General features: G+C 42.4%; 2 protein-coding genes across 4 annotated transcripts in view; both read left to right on the forward strand.

Annotated features, from left to right (window-relative positions):
• The window catches only part of ddx59 (DEAD (Asp-Glu-Ala-Asp) box polypeptide 59), a 5,850-nt gene extending 2,127 nt beyond the window's left edge, over nucleotides 1–3,723 (forward strand). For both annotated transcript variants that reach the window (XM_017413457.3, XM_025005334.2), the window contains exons 4-8: nucleotides 49–138; nucleotides 869–1,120; nucleotides 2,213–2,365; nucleotides 2,890–3,018; nucleotides 3,355–3,723. In XM_017413457.3, the coding sequence (XP_017268946.1) occupies nucleotides 49–138; nucleotides 869–1,120; nucleotides 2,213–2,365; nucleotides 2,890–3,018; nucleotides 3,355–3,615 (885 nt within the window). In that variant the 3' untranslated portion in view covers nucleotides 3,616–3,723. The remainder of the gene's footprint in view (nucleotides 1–48; nucleotides 139–868; nucleotides 1,121–2,212; nucleotides 2,366–2,889; nucleotides 3,019–3,354) is intronic.
• A 175-nt stretch (nucleotides 3,724–3,898) lies between these two features.
• On the forward strand, nucleotides 3,899–19,355 carry kif14 (kinesin family member 14). 2 transcript variants are annotated; one of them, XM_017413447.2, is made up of 29 exons: nucleotides 3,899–5,149; nucleotides 5,498–5,752; nucleotides 5,864–5,951; nucleotides 6,055–6,153; nucleotides 6,372–6,424; nucleotides 6,534–6,564; nucleotides 6,666–6,773; nucleotides 6,856–6,972; nucleotides 7,230–7,348; nucleotides 7,470–7,642; nucleotides 8,517–8,664; nucleotides 8,814–8,877; nucleotides 9,036–9,220; nucleotides 9,305–9,407; nucleotides 9,549–9,706; nucleotides 9,857–10,004; nucleotides 10,348–10,494; nucleotides 10,859–10,991; nucleotides 11,156–11,249; nucleotides 11,459–11,597; nucleotides 12,168–12,274; nucleotides 13,336–13,433; nucleotides 13,617–13,847; nucleotides 13,958–14,145; nucleotides 14,657–14,809; nucleotides 16,065–16,187; nucleotides 16,351–16,425; nucleotides 17,402–17,558; nucleotides 18,155–19,355. In XM_017413447.2, the coding sequence occupies exons 1-29, from the start codon at nucleotides 4,113–4,115 to the stop codon at nucleotides 18,523–18,525; spliced, it is 4,902 nt and encodes a 1,633-aa protein (XP_017268936.1). In that variant the 5' UTR covers nucleotides 3,899–4,112; the 3' UTR covers nucleotides 18,526–19,355. The 2 variants fall into 2 exon arrangements, with proteins under 2 accessions (XP_017268936.1, XP_017268937.1); XM_017413448.2 differs by having other exon boundaries at nucleotides 16,068–16,187.
• The last annotated feature ends 216 nt before the right edge of the window (nucleotides 19,356–19,571 follow it).

Consider the following 19,571-nt stretch of genomic DNA (forward strand, 5'->3'; position numbering starts at 1 on the left):
CCCCCCCCCCCCCCCCCATCATTGTGTTCTTCTTTTGTTCTCGCTCAGATTGTCATCGCTACGCCTGGGAGACTCATTGAAATCCTGAAACAGAAAGAGCTGCAACTTAACAAAGTGAATATTGTGGTGGTTGATGAGGTATGGCAACTTAAGGAAATTCACATTTGTTCAGCACCTAAAACTTTCCCAGTGTTTGAAATTCATGGATTCATTTCAGGTTGTTTATATTGCGCCAAGTCACAACAAAAGTCGTCTCCGGGCTCTGTACAGAAACATTCCCGTACGGTACATTATGAAAGTCAGTTAAAAGTTCTCTAAGGAAGCCAGCAGATTGTGTTGAATCTTCAGTTCATCGCAGTCTCCCATCCTGAGCAGCACGTTGGCAGCTGTGGAAAGCAAAACTTTCCTTTTAACAGGAAGAAACCTCCAGCAGAACCAGAACCAGAACCAGGCTCGGGACGAGCGGCCATCTGCCTCGACTGGCTGGAGTTTGAGAGGACAGGAAAGAGACGCAGACAAACCCAGAATGACTCGTCCTGGTGTCGTTTCTATTGGAAGACAGGCAAAGAAAAACATGTTAATGATAAAAATAATTACAGTAGAGCAAGGAAGAGGAGCCTGATGACTCTTATTCTACTTTTAGAAACTCCAAGAACCACAGTTAAACCTGCTGAGAGTCTGAGAGCGAAGTGCTCTGTTAGGAAAATATGGACCAATAAGATCTTTAAAGTAAGGTGGAGCTTTGTATGTTAGAAGTAAGATTTTAAATGGATGGAAATGTATTCACTATGATTAGTTGTGAAGTAAGCACTGAGCTGCGTTCATGTTCAGGCCAGTTGGAACAGGAATCTCTCGGTGTGTCCCGTAGGTCGACACCATGCTGAAGATGGGCTTCCAGCAGCAAGTGCTGGAGGTCCTGGAGCAAGTTCCCGAAGACCACCAGACTCTGCTGGCGTCGGCCACCATCCCAGCGGGGACGGAGGAGCTGGCTGCCCGGCTGGTCCGTGACCCCGTACGCATCGCTATCGGTGAAAAGAATCAGCCCTGCGCCAACGTCAGGCAGATCCTGCTTTGGGTAGAAGAACCCTCCAAGAAGAAGAAGCTGTTTGAGATTCTTAATGTAAGACATACTTTTACCTGTGGTTTGGGAAGTGTTTTAAAGGGAAGAAAAATAATAATTTCAGGTTTCTCTAGTTAGTTGGTTTTTTATCAGTAAGATCAAGTTAGACCCTAGATAACCACAAAATATTTGATATAGAAATGAACTTTACATCAGCTTTTGTTTGCTTTGTTTATGTTTAAGTCTAAGAGAGCACTGGTACAAGCTTGGTGTTTTCTTTAATTGGCATTTAAAGATATAAATTCCTGAAACCCTAACAACCAGTTCCCCCACACCGCTGTGTTTAGGCAGCCATTACTGCAGTCAAGAATTCCAGCTATGGCCCTCATTGTTTATACAAAACAAGAAAAGAGAGATTTGCTCAAGTTAATCATGTGGAAAACGTAGCTTCAGACTACAGATGAACTGATAAGAGACCCCACCTTTTAACTGTATGGACTGTATTATTTATTTTAATGAAGTTGTGAATGATAGCTGTTTTATTTCAGCATAAAGTGTAAAAAGACTTTAAAGCGGATGTGAGTGGGTCAGAAAACAAAAACTCTGGTGGATATGATTCAGGAAAAAAAAAAACTGAAATAAATATTGCATCATTTATATCACAGTTTATTTAATAGTTGTTTGAAAATAAGTCTAAATTAAAGCAAGAACTGTATTTTCAGACTAAAAGTGATCATTATTACTCCCCTTTTTTACTGCTGTGGGCAATATATATATATATATATATATATATATATATATATATTTATGCTTTTTAGGTGTGTGGAACCACTAATTTTCTGTGAAAAGGAGAGCTGTCGCTCCACTGTTGTTGTAAACTTTATATTGGCTGATTTATACTTTTTATTTACACAAACTGTAGTTGTGTAGATTATTGTGATCTTTTTACAAAGAATATTAAGTAGAAAACCTGATGTGAGTGAGTGTTGCTTACCGGAGAGTCATTGATTTTATTGCTGGAGGGTTTTGATCTTTTTTACTTCTTATATAATCATTTTCTAAGATGCTGACCTAACAGTTACTTCAATAACTGTATGAGGAATTAATAAAAAAGCATCCCTCTCTGCTTGTTTGTTACTTTTGACATTCTAGGACAGCAAACTGTACCAACCTCCAGTTGTGGTGTTTGTGGACTGTAAACTGGGCGCTGATCTGCTTTGTGAGGCGGTTGCCAAGGTGACGGGCCTCAATGCTGTGGCAATCCACTCTGACAAGAGCCAGATGGAACGCAACCGTATCCTCAAGGTGAGAGTGGTGGCTGGGAGGATATGCATATGCAAGTGGGACGATTAAAAACGCTCCCATCTCCCATATTTGTAGGAAACAGTGCAGCTCCCCAATTAAAAGATGTATCTTGAAGATCACAAACAGCCTGACTCTGGATTATTATATTAGTATGAAAAGAACATTTAAACCACCGATTTCCATCTTTGTTTTGTTTATAAAATTGTCATGATGTAAAACTTTTATTCAAAGAAACAAACAAAAAAAAAGTGCGGGATAACACGAAAAAGACAAAAGAACCCCGATTAAAATAGCATATTAAAAAATGTTAATACCTACACAAGATGGGGGCAAAATTGACATTTTGGCATATTTTCTCAGAGCAAATTGCACTAAGTGTATAATATTATATGCTCATTTTGTTGTGAACCTTTTAACTGTCCACTTTAATGTCTAATAATAGAAGTATAGATATATATATTGTGTATCAGATTAATAAATGTGGATTAGCTTTTTAAAAAAACAGTGTTTTGCTGTTTCTTCAGGGTCTCCTGGATGGACGGTTTGAAGTGGTAGTCAGTACTGGGGTCCTGGGTAGAGGACTTGACCTGGTCAATGTCAGACTGGTGGTTAATTTTGACATGCCAAACACAATGGATGAGTACGTTCACCAGGTTCGTTAAACAATGCAATGGATTACCTCAATCTTTGTTGGTTATAAAATCGATCACAAGAACTTTAAGTTACGATACATAATTATAATTGAGTGTGTAAACTCTTTGCACAGAAATTCATAACAAAATTATTATTTTCACTTTTTTTTTTTTTTTAAACAGCTTTATTTCTGTTCATTTTTATATACATGACAAACAGTTATATTTGGTACAATATTCAAAACAACTGTGGGTGACAAAAACAAACACAATAGCAAGACTTCAAAATAACCTGGCTTCACATTTAATAAACCTGGTTATTGGTTTAATTGTGATTTGTTTCTCCCCCCCTTCCAGGTGGGCAGAGCAGGAAGACTGGGACACAGGGGAACAGCAATCACTTTCCTAAACAACAACAACAAAAGGCTTTTTCTGGAGGTGGTGAACAGAGTCCAACCCACTGGGTCCATCCTGCCCCCTCAGCTCCTAAACTCACCACACCTTTATGAGCAGCAGAGGAGGGAGAGACAGAAAAACAAGACTGGATCTGACGACACACTGGTTACCAAGAACAACCTCCTAGACATCATTAGAAAACATGATCGTCGCAAGAAGTAGACACATTTTCTAATTATTTCTTTACAGATGTTTTTTATTTATTGAGTAAATGCTAAATGTCCAGTTTGTGTTATGTTTGCAAAAAAAAAATAAAATAAATAAAAAAGACATTTTTTCTGGGTTGTTTTGTAAGACATTACAAACAGGAGTTACTACTTTGCTTGTGCTGCCATCTAGCGTTAGTTCAGTTTACTGCAGGTCTCCGCCAAAGTGTGACGTAATTATTCCAGAGACTTTCAGCCAATCAGAAGCCTCTGACGAAGCCGATTTGAAATTGAAGCGGGCGAAGGCGGAAGCGATCGGGATAAACAATAACAGACACAAGTAGCGACGTGTTAGTGTGTATTATAGCTATTATTTTATCCAAATGGATTTAAACTCACTTTTAACTAACATCAGAACTCGTACTTGCTTCGGTTTTAGTTTTCAATGTTAATTATTATAGTAGATAGATCAGTCAGATTTCAGTTACCGTTATTCTGCTAATCTCCAACATCATGTCGATATTTAGCGTACAAGCGAGGAAGCATACGGCGATTTATGACCATTTAATATCATCATCAACGTCCAGGACACCCGGGAGAGAGCGTCCAGCAGAGCTAAAGTCGACGGAGCCGCTTTCTCTGGGAACGAGCGACATATCCAGCGCGGAATCTGCGTGTGAAGTCAGCAGGACGTCCGAGAAGAGTCGTCATGGTGTGAACAGGACTTATGTCGTCTCTGCGACGTCAAAGGGCGGCAGCGGGCAGCAGACTCCTCACAGAGGCCGACTCACCTTACAGAGGAGGTCGAGGAGGAAGACCGGGGCCGAAAGAACGAGAGAGGAGACGGGGACTGACGGCAGCCACAGCAGCACCCCGGCTCCGGAGAAGAGGCTGACCCTGCAGCGCAGGACCAGGACGCCCTCCATGATGGATAAAAGCACGCGTGGGCAGCGTGGGGTCAGCGGCACTGGCCAACAACCCACACCAAAGGTCCTGGGAGAACCGAACGGCAGGACGCCTGGGTTATTTAGGTCAGCGAGTTTAAGAGAACCTGCCCCCAAGACGGCAGCTCAAACGCAGGCCAGGTGTGCGCAAAGAGAGACGCCATCTTCCTCCGCAGCCAGGCACCTCCTCGACGACCGTGCCCAGACCTTTAGAACCCCCACCAGAAAGACTCCGTTTGAAAAAATCGCGGCCAAGAGAGACGTTTTCGAGAAACTGGCCAGCAAAGAAGCTCCAAAACCGGCGGCAGTCAAGCGCGCGAGTCCGGAGAGGCCCCGGAGCCGAGCGCACCAAGCTGGAGACGCCAGAGCGCCCCCCGCGGCTGCCCCGCGCCTCTGCAAGGCGGCAACAGGTGCGCACAAGCCCAACACCGCGGTGCTGGAGAGAAAGACGGCCACCTCAAGCGCAAAGCCAGAGAGAACCGTGGCAAGGACATCCACGGAACAGCCCCTGATCCACCCCGGTGAGGGTGTGCGGCAGCAGGACTCATTTAAGATGGAGAACAGTGCGGTGACCGTGGCTGTCCGAGTCCGACCTTTCAGTGCCAGGTTTGTCATCAGTCTGTCTACTGCAGAAGATGAGCTCAGAACTAAAAAAACAAAACAAAAAAACTTTCTTTCTGTTGGGACATTTCTCATATCATTCAACAAACTGGGTCTTTCCTGCCTGTGTCACTGCAAACGGTGGCAGAGGTGGGATCAAACCCCTGAGCATGACAATATGAGTGTCTTAGAACTCTGCAGGGCATTGTTTTTTAACATTAGACTGTGTATAAACCTGAATATGTGTGTTTTCAGTAAAAAATAAAAACAAAGCAAAAATATCTAGTTGAAGTTTTTGAAAGAACTACTAACTTTTTCTGAAACTGTCACTAAAAATGTTCTCCTCTGTCCCAGAGAGAAAACAGAGAAGGCCTCGCAGGTCATCTACATGAACGGTCAGGAGACGCTTGTCCAGCATCCTGAGTCCAAACAGAGCTACTGCTTCACATATGACTTCTCGTTCTGCTCGGTGGACGACAGCGAGCCCGGCTTCGCCAGCCAGAAGACGGTGTACGAGACACTGGCCGAGCCTCTGCTGCTGAGGGCCTTTGAAGGATTTAACACCTGCTTGTTTGCTTATGGCCAAACGGGTTCTGGAAAATCCTACACGTGGGTATTCTTTGTGTCGTTGCGCCTTCTTATTTCCCCCCATTAGTGCAGGAAGAGTTCATTCTGGTTTTGAAACTGGCACCCAGTTTATATAAAATGGTTTTCATGCAGGATGATGGGCTTCGAGGAGCAGGCGGGGGTCATCCCTCGTTTCTGCCAGGAGCTGTTTTTGAGACTGGCCTCCATGGAAGATGAAGAGGTAATATAGCACACAGAAGCCTCCACTGTTAGTTAAACAATCCTTTTTTTTTTTCCTTCCACAACTGTTCAGACTTCTGCTTTTATATGTTTTCACACTTCAGGTGAAGTGTCACGTCGAGATGAGCTACTTTGAAGTGTATAATGAGAAGATCCACGACCTGCTGGTGACCAGAGAGGAGCCCAACCAGAGGAGGATGCCCGTAAGTCTTATTACTGAAAATTACTCCTGAATGCTAGAAACAGCTGGGAAAAAAGTACTGAAAGGCTAGAATTTGTACTTCTAACTGTGACAGATAATATTTGTTTAACATTATAGTAAGCAAATTGATATTTCTCGTAACACCCCAAGGATATATGTTGATTTTAGGCCTGAATAATTTGAGGGGAAAAAGACGAACGTATTTGTTTTCTCTTTCAGCTGAGAGTGAGGGAGCATCCGGTTCATGGCCCATATGTTGCTGACCTTTCTGCGTAAGAAAAGCTTTTAGTTTTTCAGCTTCGTCACGTTTCATTACAAACCAGAAGATCATTTCTGAACCAAATGTTTAACAGAATGACTCGTTTTGTTGCTGCTTTTCAGAAATGTGGTGAGCTCTTACAATGATATTAAGGTGGGCAAATTTACTGTTAGGATATTTTTTCCCTTCTTATCCTGAGATTGATGGGTTTAAATGTTTAAATGGGACAATATATTTTGTTGTTGTTGTTTTAGGGCTGGCTGGAGCTGGGTAACAAGCAGAGAGCTACGGCGGCAACAGGAATGAATGACAAGAGCTCCAGATCGCACTCGGTCTTCACCCTGGTTATGACCCAGATGAAGGTCGGTTTTCCTGAACTTTGCCATTTCTTTACGCCGCCGTTTGTCACGAAGTAGCTGAGAATCTGCGTGTGCATGTGTCCAGACCGAGTTTGTGGAGGGAGAGGAGCACGACCACAGCATCACCAGCAGGATCAACTTGGTCGATCTCGCTGGCAGCGAGCGCTGCAACTCGGCCCAGACGAGTGGAGACAGACTCAAGGTACGCACTCACACACTCACACACATTCGTTGTTGTTCGACAGTTTCTCTGCTTGTTGCGTTGGTAATTTTATTGTGTGTGTGTTTTATTTTTTCTTCTTGTTAGTTAGTTTAGGCTCTGCAATTTGTGATTGACATTATTAGTTATCAGCTTTTTCTTACCTCATTTAAAAAAAGAATGAAACGTGTTTGAGTTCTAGCAGCTTTTTTAAAAACATTTATTCAAAAAAGGGTAAAGCCTGGTCTTTGTCGTTACAGGAGGGTGCTAGCATCAATAAATCACTGCTAACACTCGGAAAGGTCATCTCTGCCTTATCAGAGCAGGTACTGACCAGGAAGACGGTCTTCATCCCGTACAGAGAGTCCGTTCTCACATGGTGAGTGAGAAACAGAAACATCCCCAGGGATAAAGGAAATTAATTGGAAATGGAGACATTAAAATAAACTGAGAAGGCGTTTTTTTTTGTGATAAAGTCTTATTTTACTTTCTTTCCGCAGGTTGTTGAAAGAGAGCCTCGGTGGCAACTCCAAGACGGCGATGATCGCGACGGTGAGCCCGGCGGGCAGCAGCGTGGAGGAGAGCCTGAGCACGCTGCGTTACGCCCAGCAGGCCCGCACCATCATCAACGTGGCCAAGGTCAACGAAGACACCAATGCCAAGCTCATCAGAGGTCAGACATGTCTAACTTATACATTCAAGTTGGTCTTTTTTTTTTAAATTTTATTTATCCACACAACCTACCAATCTGGGCCTTAAAAATAGATTTTTTTTTAATGCTAATAGAAGTTATAGTTGAGTTTCTCTGTTGTTTCCTGTCAGGTTATCATTCATTCTGGGACACCATCAGTCTCAGGTGATATCAGCACCAGGCTAACTTGAAATTCAACAATTTTGCTTCATCAGATTTTATTTATTTATCTTTTTGTCTTATCTGTGCAGCTGCAACGCACTTTATAAACAAGGAAAACAACCACACTGTTTAAAACACATCAGTGGTGTAATTACATTTATGTACACAAACTAACTTCATTCTGTAGCTCCTTTTTTATCTCTATATTTGATTCCCGCTTTAACATCTTTTTGTATTCCTGTTTCTTTCTGTCTGCAGCTTCCTTCTCCTTCTGTCCCTCAGACCTTCCTGTCCTCACACTTATCCATCACCACCTCCTACTCTTTGCAGATGAAATGAAAGCATGGCCCTAACCTTGCTTCCTGCCCATATTTATGCACTGTCAGTTGCATGTAGCGGCTAACTGTCGTGCAAGTATTATTTTTCATAAGATCGCCTCGGTGCTGTTTGACATTTTTAGCACTAAGGGGAGCTCTTGCCGTAGATTCATCTTCTGTTACCGGTCAGTGCGAGGCTCGTCGACGTTAGGACAATGTCCTGCAGTAAATCAGCGTCAGTCGCTGAGAAAATCTGAATATCTCTGTGACCTCTTTTCAGTGTGACTTTCTGCGTATTTAGACCCGACGTTGGCTCAAAGCTGCTCGGTTTAGGTTTGCTTCGAAAGTAACGTGGCCCTGCCTTTTGTGCGTTTCAGAGCTGAAGGCAGAGGTGGAGAAACTGCGAGCGGCCCAGATGAGCTCTCTGGGCGTCGAGCCGGAGAGAGTCCGAATGTTCCAGCAGGAGATCACCACCCTGAAGAACAAACTCTGTCAGCAGGAGAGGGAGATGGCTGAGGCCAACCGGTCAGCATCACAGAGAAAATTCAAATCCTGCTCAGATTTCTGTTGATCCAATATAATCCTGAAATCGACAGTTTGCTTTTTTGGGTGGATTTAGAGTTAGTAAGGCTGTAAGGAAATGGAAGAACTTGGTGTCTTCTTTTCTCTGGCAGGGCATGGAGAGAAAAACTCGAGCAAGCCGAAGTCCGTAAACGTGAAGAGACCAAAGAGTTGCAGGTATTTTTTCTTTTAATTCTCTACGCACAGCTGTGCTCGTTCGTTATTTGCTCATTTGCGCGACCATAAAACCTGATTTAAAATGACAAACCTAAATCTGCGCCGGAGAAGAGCGGAGAGGCGCGTCTCTGTAAAGACTTCTCACCCTGTCCGCTCAGAAAGCAGGCGTGACCTTCAAAGTGGACAACCGTCTTCCCAACCTGGTGAACCTGAACGAGGACCCTCAGCTGTCTGAGATGCTGCTCTACATGATCAAAGAGGGCAGGACCACCGTAGGCAAGCTCAAACCGGGCTCCACTTATGACATCCAGCTCACCGGAGCCCTCATTGCTGACCAGCACTGGTGGGAACGGAACCTCAAACAGTATTTAGCTGAATGTCCAGCAAGTATTTGAAAATAATGCTCACATTTCATTTTCTTTTAAAGTGTTATATCCAACATCCACAACACTGTCAGCATCACTCCTATGGACAATGCCAAGACGTTTGTAAACGGGAACCTCATCTCTGACTCCACTGTCCTGCATCATGTGAGTAGCTTTTCATTACAGTAACTTCAGGTGGTTACGTTATCTCGTTATCTCGCACGACTTGCTGCAAATCAAACTCGACTCCGAAGGTTACATGAATCAGTTTCACGTCTTATCTTGGACCGTTTGTGTGGTGTCCAGGGTGACAGGGTTATCCTCGGCGGGGACCACTACTTCCGCTTTAATCATCCAGCCGAGGTGCAGTCTGGGAAGCGTGTGTCGTGCTGGACAAGCGCCGGCGACGGTCAGAAAGACTTTGAGTTTGCCAAAAACGAATTACTGGCAGCTCAGAGAGCAAAGTAAGTGTTATAAGTGCTTTTTAAATGGAGGTAAATGCAAATCCCACTCTGCTGGGACGCTTAGTCTTCATTTTAATTTAATTCTTTTTTGTAAATTATTAATTTTTTTTAAAAAAAGAAAGAAGTTTAAACCATTTTTGTGCTTCTCAGACTCGAGGCTGAAATTGAAGAGGCCCATTTAAAGGCAAAAGAGGAGATGATGCAGGGAATTCAGATGGCAAAAGAAGTGGCTCAGAAAGAGCTTTCTGACCAGAAAGTTCTTTATGAAAACAGGATCCGAGCCCTGGAGAGAGAACTGGTAGAGTTTAACCTATTTATATTTTATTTATGAAAAATTATACCTATTTATGCAATTTTCTTATGATTTTTCTTTTATTCTTGCCAGGCATTTGTAGTTTTCTTTATGCATGTTGTCCTGTAGTAGGCAGTTCATTCTACTTAAGTTGCAGCCATTAGAGGTCAGTATACCACCAGAGTTTAGAAAAAGGAAGATTAAAAAAATGCACTGTAGTAGAATTATATTACATTTTATTGAATCTGTCTGAACTGTTCTGCCTGATTACAGGACTTCTGCAGCTCCTCAGCCCCGCACCTTTTAGTGGCGGCCATCAGCTCCGGTATAAATGTGTAATTGTTTTCAGACTGAGGAAAACGAGCGGAAGCATCGGCAGGAGGTGGACCAGCAGAGGGTGGCCAGCCAGATGGAGGAGCTCAGAATGGCCAAGCTGGAGCTGCAGAAGGAGGTGGACACCCAGAAGAAACGCCTCCGTCTCCACATGGAAACACAGGTCAACTTCATGTCCTTCTCTTCATTTAGACAGACTTTAACGGACTGGGTTCATGTGATGTTTTTGCAATCTATCTATATCTATAACTCCTACATTCTGAGATCTAGTCTGAAAAAAATTAACTTATCTTCTATCAGTGATCTTGCACACACAGCACATTTCATCTAATAATAATAATAATGTAATCTAATAAGAACACCGTTTCATGTTCTGGTGATTTCTGTGTACAGAAACAAACTTTAGTGGCCTACATATGCTGACTCCTGGTTTTGTGTTTAACCAAGGGGCCTCTTGGGATGTCTTCTGCTGAATGTTATGGCCTGGTGGTTTTTAATATTGTTTATGTTGGGATGACTCAATGCAGGCTATGGAGGAACATCGAGTATGCCAAGCAAAGATTGTCGAGGCCCTCGAGGAAGAGAAGAAGAAGATCAGCGTGGAGCTGGAGGAGATGCAGAAAAAACGAGCTCTGAGGGAGAATAAAACTCCTCAAAATGGTGATTTTTTTTTTCTTTTAAGTTCGGAAGCTGCCTGCACCTTGTGTTACAACAAATATTTGCTTAAGAAAATATTTAAAAAGTTCTTAAAAGGGAAATTTAGCACAGCAGTGTACAGTTGAGTTAAGTGCTCTTAATGTAGAGATCATTTCTTTCTGTTTCAGCCTCTCCACAGTGGGATGCCATGAAGCTGTCCTTGATGATTGAAGAGGCCAATAAAATCAGTGTTAAACTGAAGAAAAACACCATTTTCAGCAGGTGGGAAATCCAAACGGGAGAAGTTTACATATGATTATTTTTTGTTGAATATTGTTGCTTCCAAATGCAACAATATTCAACAAATCTTCTGTGGATTTTAAGGTCGTGGCTTCTCCTACGATCCCTGTTTGCAGCAGAACAGGCTTTTTTTTTGTGTTTTCACTGAGATCAGATCAGCCAGCGTTCATGCCATTTTTCTTCTGTTTCAGACATGAAAGCTTGGTCGGCGAGGACCCCGACAGGGGTGGTCTACAGGTGCAAGTTCAGAACACGAAGCTGGGAATCACCACTTTCTGGAGCCTGGACAAGTTCCACAACAACATGGCAGCCATGAGGGACCTCGAGCAGGTTTGGTTTGAAATCAGTTTGGATTTCCGAAGTCATAATGGCTGCAGGTTTCTGTTTAGATTTGAAGACAAGATGGAAAGTTAGGAAGAAGTAGCACATGTCATAAAGTTAAAATGTTGTAGCTGTTGCAGAAATTTTATATTTAATTTACGTTGGCTCCATTAATCTTTGTCGTTATAATATGGAATACACAAATTGATGCCTCTGATGTTTATATTTTGAAAGAATATGGATGTATTATCCTCTAATCTTCTATCATAAGTAGCTTATTGAATGTATAAAAAGCTGTGCAAAGCTTTATTTGATTTGACCTGTGTTCCAGTAGGATAATACATAATGTTTGTTGAGTAAAACATACTCAGACAGCCAGCTTCTCTTCCTCATTCCGCATGTTCACAAACTGACATCACCTCCACTTAATTGCCAATTTCCCTGCCGTTTGACCTTATTTACAATCCAGAATGGCTTGTTTTATGCCTGACAGAGGAACGCCGCCTCACTTTGCGGCGCTTTTCTCATTAAGTTGAGTAAGTGTGACTGGGCTTGTCAGCAGTGCTTTACTCTCCGCAGGGGGATTCCACCTCTAAAGATGACGATGTGTTTTATGACCCTGATGATGAGTGGGAGCAAGATATATCAGCCTCCTCGGCTTCCACCTCCTCCTTCTCTCGCCGAAGGTAATTATCCAGCTCTTCTTCCTATCCTTCAGCCCCCGTTTTAGCACCTTAAATTCATAGCATTTAAAAATTTCCGAGATCAGTTGGTGTTCCTGTACAGTTGCATAAAACAAGCTGGAAGGAAAGTTGTCAGAAACACTAATTGTCCATCAGGACAGAGCAGTCTGTCCTCCAGTGGCCACGAATCTACTGTTCTTATGATAAACTCTTAGTTTGCACAATGTGTTCGAAAAAAAAAGATGTGTTTGGAAAATCAAATAGGTATGTATATGGAAAATGTACAGTTTCGAAGAATTTGGTTATTTTCACAAGTTCCTCCCAGTTTCCCACAGTGCAATTCACAACCTGGCACAAACGTTTGACTCTGAGCCCATCCGCTTTTCTGTCATGAAATTGCTGCCCACTGAATATTTTCCACCCTGTTTATTCATTTCATGTCCACAAAAGACGAGGCGCAGCACGTTTGGAAAAAGAATGAAGTTCACAGCTCATAAACAGAACGCGCGCACACACACACACACACACCTGTTGTCGATGCAGAAACTCCAACTTTTTCCTCTCACACCTTTGTTGTTTTTGGCGGGAGCTCCTGCTGCTGCCCAAATCACTACCAGACCCGGCCAATTAAAACATGGCACAGAGTCTGTTGGCCTGTCACACTTTTCTCTCTGACTTCAGTAAAATCGTGCGTACTGTGTGTGCCGCTGGGCTGTAATCATTGCCATCTCTCGGTTTGCTTCTAGTAAATTATTTTTACTGTTTAATGTAAATCCTCACCAAATTACAACACTTAAAATCTAAATAACCTTATTAAAAGCCTGCTGAAGATGTCCTGCTCACTCTAAACGGAGTAAATGCACTCTGTGGCTGTCAGTGCCCCGTTACAGCCGCAGTGGAATATAAATAATAGCAGTCAGACACTGTTCAGAGAGAGAGAGAAAAGTGTTGGCACAAAAAAAACTTGAGCTTCAGTGATAGAGAGAATCCACTTAAGAGCAATAACTAAATGTCTATGAAGGCCATGGAGGTATTTTTAAAGCTTGTGATTGGTTGGACTGCAGGAGCAGGAGTCTTCTGAAGAGTAGGAGAATCTCCGGGCGTCTTTATGAGATCCGGGTCCATCCAATTCAGAGCCTCAGCAGTTCGTCTCAGTCTGCCGGTAGGAAACTCAAAAATGAACTTTTACACTTAAAACAATAAAAAAAAACAACTTACTGAACTTAGGCAAGTTTTGACAATTACAGTGACTGATTTTTATGATTTTTATGCCATGTAAACACGACTAAGCTGGAGTTAAACTTTCACAATAGGACTGTGTTGTAAAAATGTTTCCCCCCCCTAGGGTTGATGGGTGTGGTCAGACCTCCCACCACCCAGTCCAGCACCACAAACCCTGCCACGCCTGGCATCTGCAAGGAGCTGATTGGCCAATCAGTGGGTCGGTTGCGTAGCTGCAGCGGGGCCGAGTTGAGCCTTGCAGATAGGCTGATCTCAGATCTGAATCAGGTGTACAAGGCCGTCCAAACCATATCTGAGCTGCATGACAGCCTGGATGATGACGGTCAGGACAACGGTGAGTTTTAGGATAGTACTGCTCTTTCATTACATCTTCCTTACAGTTTGACTCGTTCAGTTATGTGCATTCTCTTTATCAGACTTTTTCGTGTTTGTTTTCTTCCGCAGTGTTTGTGTGTAACTCTGTAGCCCAAACTGAGCTGGTCAAGGCCACGTTAGCCATAGAGAGTGCAGTGTTTGTTACCATGCACTGGCTGGCCAACGTCAAACCCTCCTCTGGTTTGCTCTACACCACTGCTGAAGAGCTCAAGAGCCAGGTGAAGAAGATGGGAGGATTCTTCCAGATTCTTATTCAGGTAAACACACACACACACACACACACTCTCGTCGCCACAAAAGAAAGGCTCTGCAGTGACTTGATGCTGGAGTTTCTTCTGTTTATTTAGAAGTTGGAAAGAGTGCAAAGTCTAAGCAGACAAAATGGTTACAATTAGGCGTAGTTTGGAGACGGGCCGGCTTATCAAAATGCAGAGTTGATTGACGGGTCTTAGCTCTGAGCTGTTTGAGGCCCGTCTGTGAAGCGGAGGGAATTCTCAGCCTTGAGCCCCACGCAGAACATGAATATATGGAAAGAAAATCTAAATTCCTTACAAGTCTGGGCACCTAAACAGGCAATTTTCACCTCTCAGTCCTGCTTTTTAATATTTTCCACCATCTTAATTTATTTACTGACCCTTCGGATGTTGCAGACTGTCGTGTTGGTTTGTATTGATTCGCTAATAAATCAATTTTAATTTGGCCTGTTTGTTTATGCTGACTTGATTTAAAAAATAAAATAAATATATATATATTTTATTCCTTATCCAGGGTTGTGAATCTGAGATCACGTCAATGGTGGTAGAGGCACGGAGGAAGAGCAGTCAGTGCCTGGATGCTGCCATGCTTGCACTCGGTCAGCTGGCAGCAGTGACAGGCATGCAGCTGAACGTCATGGGGCTGAGCTCGCAGCCCACAGGCAAGGTAACCCAGATACTCCTGCTCCTGTTAAAGCTCTGCGATCAAGCCCCTGCTGTAGATCTTTATTCTGGTTAAACTAATTATAAGAAAATCTCCTGAACGGTTACTGTGTTGATGAATGAACTGCAGTTTTTGATGAGAAAGCAACGAAAGATGTTGTATATTTATCAAACACTATAACTAACAACTGCACTTATATCTGTACTCTCACTGAACCTTTCAACCTTTTCTCAAAATCCAGTCGAAGCAACCATGCAGAGCACATCACAGGCAGTGAAAAATGGAATCTGAGCCACATAAACCTTCAAAGCACCAACAGAAAATCCATTCTGCAAGATTTCTAGGTTTCATTTTGGAGCATTCCCAAATGAGTTAATAATAAATAATAGAATAATGCAATGTTTGAATGAAATCAGTTTATTAGTTCAGGTTTTAGTTTTAAGCTCAGTTAAATTTAAGGTAAAAACTTGAACTGCAGCTTCTCTGTCAAGCATTTAATGCATGCACTGAGAGGAAAATAACACCAAAATACAAACTACGAACTTTCTGATACACAGTATGACTGTAACAGACTGAGGGACCTAACAAGTGTATTTATGCAGTAGTGTGTATACTGGGCTCTAAATCAGTGGTTCCCAAAGTTTTCAGCTTTCGACCCATAAAATAACAGTGACAAAGGAGTGTGACCCCATCTGTTGGCTGTTTAAACATCCAAAAGTGCAGATGATCCTATTAAATAAGAGCATAATGACAACACAAACAGTCTTAGCATCCATTTTGTTATTTTTTAAATCATTAAATGACTTGCATGTCAATTCTCTGTCACAATTATGGTGCAAATATATCATTAAAAACTAGTTTTTTAATTGTAGGTTGATATCTGGAGATTATCTAAGGACCCCTACTTGGTGTTGGGTGACCCACATTGGGGTCCCGACCCCAACTTTGGGAATCATTGCTCAAAATCCTCAGAAATGTATTGTTTCGTTGTATTTTATTGCTTCTGCCAAAGAGGTTAGGTTTTCAGTAGTTTTGGTTTGTGTGTTTGCAAGATTACTTAGAAACTAATAAACAGATTTTAATGATATTTTTAGGAAATGTTGGGCTTGTCACAAAAACAAGGGAATAAATCTTGGTCGTGATCCAGATCCGACAATGTTTTTAATGATCCTATAGCCTTAATGGAGGTTTGCACTCTTTATTTATTGTTCTTGATAACAACAATAAATAATTAATGAAATTAATTCTGTCTTTTCAGCAGTCAGTGATGAGTTGTCTTCTGAAGGGAACCAGTAAGGGCGTCTGCTCCCTCTTAGAGGAGAACCTCGCCGTCGCCAAGGGGATGCTGAGAGAGGCTCAGCTGGCCTATCCCAGAAACCCAGTAAGACATCCCAGTTCTTTATGAGAAGTTGGAACAAAGTCCAGATTTTAGTCTTCATTGGGATTTCTTTTTAGTCTTGTCTCACAATCTGTCTTACCCCATTTAGAAATCAACCTTTGTCTGATAGTTTCCTCCGTTTGATTCCTCTCATCTCTGCTTCCAGGTCCTGCAGAAACTAAAATCGAAAGTTCTCGATCTAGCCCGTGCCCTGCAGAGCTACATTCAGTGCCACATTTTGGTGAGTATTGGCAACACAAACATGTATATATGACAAGCAGTGCTAACAGTTTTAAAGGTCATTTTGTTTCTGAGTTTTTGAAGTAGAAAGCTAGTGTTGAAAGTGTCAGCAAACCCCTCCCTAGTAGACTTTATTGTTTTTTGCATTGTTTCATAAAAGTAATGAGTTATTGTGTAAGAAAAATATATTTTCTTCAATTGGAGTTATAAGCATATACTAAAAGGGCTCATAAAGTCTTGAAATGGAAAACGTTCTGCCTTCTGCAGTGTGGAAATGTCAAATTGGAGCAACTTCTATGTAGTCAGCGGTGTGAGCCTCACCAGAGAAGGCACCAGTGCCTGCTTGGTTAATCCAGGACTGAAGGACAGAATGCGTGCTCAGCCGAAACAATTCCTCCGTCCCGACACAAGTTTAAATACCCCACTCGCACAACAACCCTGTTAAAGATGCCACTCAGCTTTTATTGCTCCTGTAAAGCCCGGCGCTCTGTAAGCTTATCTCTCTGCACTCATCCCCCGACGATCGTTCATGTAATGAATGTGCTGAATGAAGTGGCATAAGTCACAGCTAACAGGCTTGTTTGAAGTTATCTTAGCCACACAAAGTGGCAGCATTTTGTGTTTAACCAGTAATGGACACGTACAGGCGGGGTAGCGTTTCACCTCTCCGATAATAAAGCAGAGTTATGGCCCTTGGCAGCTCGGTCTGGTTGTCCTTTGAGCAAAGAGATGTAGCACAGTGCTCTGGTTCAGTTGAACTCAGATGTAAATGCATTTATGAGTGTAGAGGAGAACTGAACTAGGAAAAAGGGGGTTACTGACTGACCATTTAGCTGCAACTTGTGACCAGTTTTAAAGTTGATTTGCCTTCATATAAACAACAGAAGGGAAAGAAGCAAGTATGTTCATATATCAGTGTTATTCTACATTACATGATCGTTATTTGCTGTTTTGGTTGGGTTTATGTTTTCGAACAGGAGAGGGAATCTAACCCAGAGGAGGTGAAGAAGGAGGAGGAGGAGGAGGAGGCCTCAGCTGCTCGTCTGGACAGACTGAGGACTACATCAGGGAAACTGTTCCAGCTGACCCAGGCAGTCCGACAGCTGCATTCCTCTTTGTCTACAGCCTTGCGAGGTGAAGTGTTTGACTCGCACATAGCTGAGAAATCGCCCTGAATTTAGGGGCAGCGCGGCGAAGCAAGTGGTCAGCGCTGTCGCATCACAGCAAGAAGGTCACAGGTTCGCCTCCCGGACATTCTGGGTGGAGTTTGCATGTTCTCCCCTGCATGTGTGGGTTTGCTCCGGGTACTACAAAGAGGTGCAGACCAAAAACATGCATGTTAGGTTAACTGGTAACTCTGGTGTGAGTGAGAGCTTGAATGGTTGTTTGTCTCCATGTGGTCCTGTGGAGATGGGTACCAGCTGCCCTGCGACCTGGAAAGGAAAAGCTGGTAAAGAAAATGAATGGATGGATGGACAGGCAGGAGCTGACACTATACAGCTCCAGACCACTGACAAATTCAGCAGAAAAAAACAGTTTTTAATGACGTGTTTACATGTGATAACAGCATCTGTGCACCATGGCATTCCTTCTCTGTGTCTGTGGAATTATTGAAAGGATGGAAGATTATATTTTCGAAGGTGCCATCACCCTATGTTTTTAGAACTTGTTTTTATTAAAGCTGTAAACTACCTTTTGTTCCTGAGTGGTCTGCTTTTCCCCCCCTCCAGGCAACAACTCCGACCTCAGCAGCTGCAGAGAGCTGATCTCCTCTTCTGCCAAGGCTGTTGATGAGTTAATCACCGGTCTGTCCAAGGAGGGCGCAGAGACTCTGTCGCTCCAGCTTCCCTGTCTTCAGACTGTGGTATCTGCACGAGACGGGCTCCACTCTGCACTCCAGTCCTTGTCCTCGTCCTCCTCCTGGAGCCAACAGGAGACGGAGGAGAACAGGAGTTCCTGCAGTTCTGAGAGGAGCACAGAAAATGATTTGTTCACCAAAGAGCGAGCTAAAGCACACAGCGTTGTTAGAAATCGAGTTGTGAGTAAGATGGTTTACTCCCTTGCTCCTGGTGTGCCGAAGAGTAGCCCACACTGGGTGTAATGTTTTGGGTTTTTTTAACTTTTTTTTTTTTGGAATTCACAATAAAAAAGTGTGTTTATTTTGCCACGAAGAAGAATAAGTTAACTAGCTGAACTTTTGAGTAATTGTAACCTTAAACATGCACTGTAGAGAAGTCTTAGTGCAGAATCCACATGCAGGTAATTTACAGTCTTGTAAAAACCACAAGAACAATTGTGTTGCTTTAAACATGGTGTAAATGCAGCCATGTCGAGGGTTTCAGCCTTGGTGGGGCAAAAACTTGTGAGCTGAAGCAAAGACTTCACTCATCAGTGTGTAAAGTAAAGTAAAGTAAAGTAGCTGTTGGTGGATGAACACTATAAGGAATAATCAGCTCAAAGAAATGGAAAATAGAACACTTAAAAACTGCATTTTTAATATTTTTATTTTCTAAATATAAACATGTAGCGCCTCGATACCTAGCAGCTTTGGTACGCTGTTTTATAAAATTGAATGCAAGATGTTTTCACTCCCTTCTGTTCACGTCATCTTCTGTATAACGGCACCTTTAGTTCCCACGTCTGCACAAACACGACTGCTTTGTATAACCCATAATCAAATAGTTTGCACTCAGGAAAGAAATGTATATTTTAGGTTTCTTATATGTATGTAAACAAAACGCTGTTTTAACCTTTGTCATGTTCGTGTGCATTTTATATTTTGAAAAGAAAACTTATGTCAAGTATCGATATATTTCCTTCATACTCTGATCTGCACATATAAAAGGGCTTTTATTAGTTGGAACTTTGCACTTATATATCATACTGTCTGCATTTGTATATGTTTAATAAACATGTTCCAAGACTCATGTACACATTGAGTGACCTTATTAATTACTGAAATTCTTTAGCAGCATAACCTCATACTGTGTGTACTTTATGTGCATTATTAGTATGTTTATTGTAAATAAACATTAAGCCAACTGTTTTCTCCAGACACATGATGTGTTACCTACAGCCAATGTTTTAGCCCAAGTTTAGATTAAGTAACTGCATACCAGTGTCAGACTACCCACTGGAGTTCACCCA

The sequence above is a fragment of the Kryptolebias marmoratus genome, linkage group LG24 (assembly GCF_001649575.2).
Source record: "Kryptolebias marmoratus isolate JLee-2015 linkage group LG24, ASM164957v2, whole genome shotgun sequence".
NCBI lineage: Eukaryota > Metazoa > Chordata > Actinopteri > Cyprinodontiformes > Rivulidae > Kryptolebias > Kryptolebias marmoratus.

Excerpts from the sequence above, each read along its gene's own strand:
- kif14 (XM_017413447.2), top strand. The coding sequence starts at position 4,113 with ATGTCGATATTTAGCGTACAAGCGAGGAAGCATACGGCGATTTATGAC. Across the intron at positions 7,349-7,469 it reads AGAGAGTCCGTTCTCACATG|GTTGTTGAAAGAGAGCCTCG; the intron begins GTGAGTGAGAAA and ends TTCTTTCCGCAG. Across the intron at positions 8,665-8,813 it reads GAGATGGCTGAGGCCAACCG|GGCATGGAGAGAAAAACTCG; the intron begins GTCAGCATCACA and ends TTTCTCTGGCAG.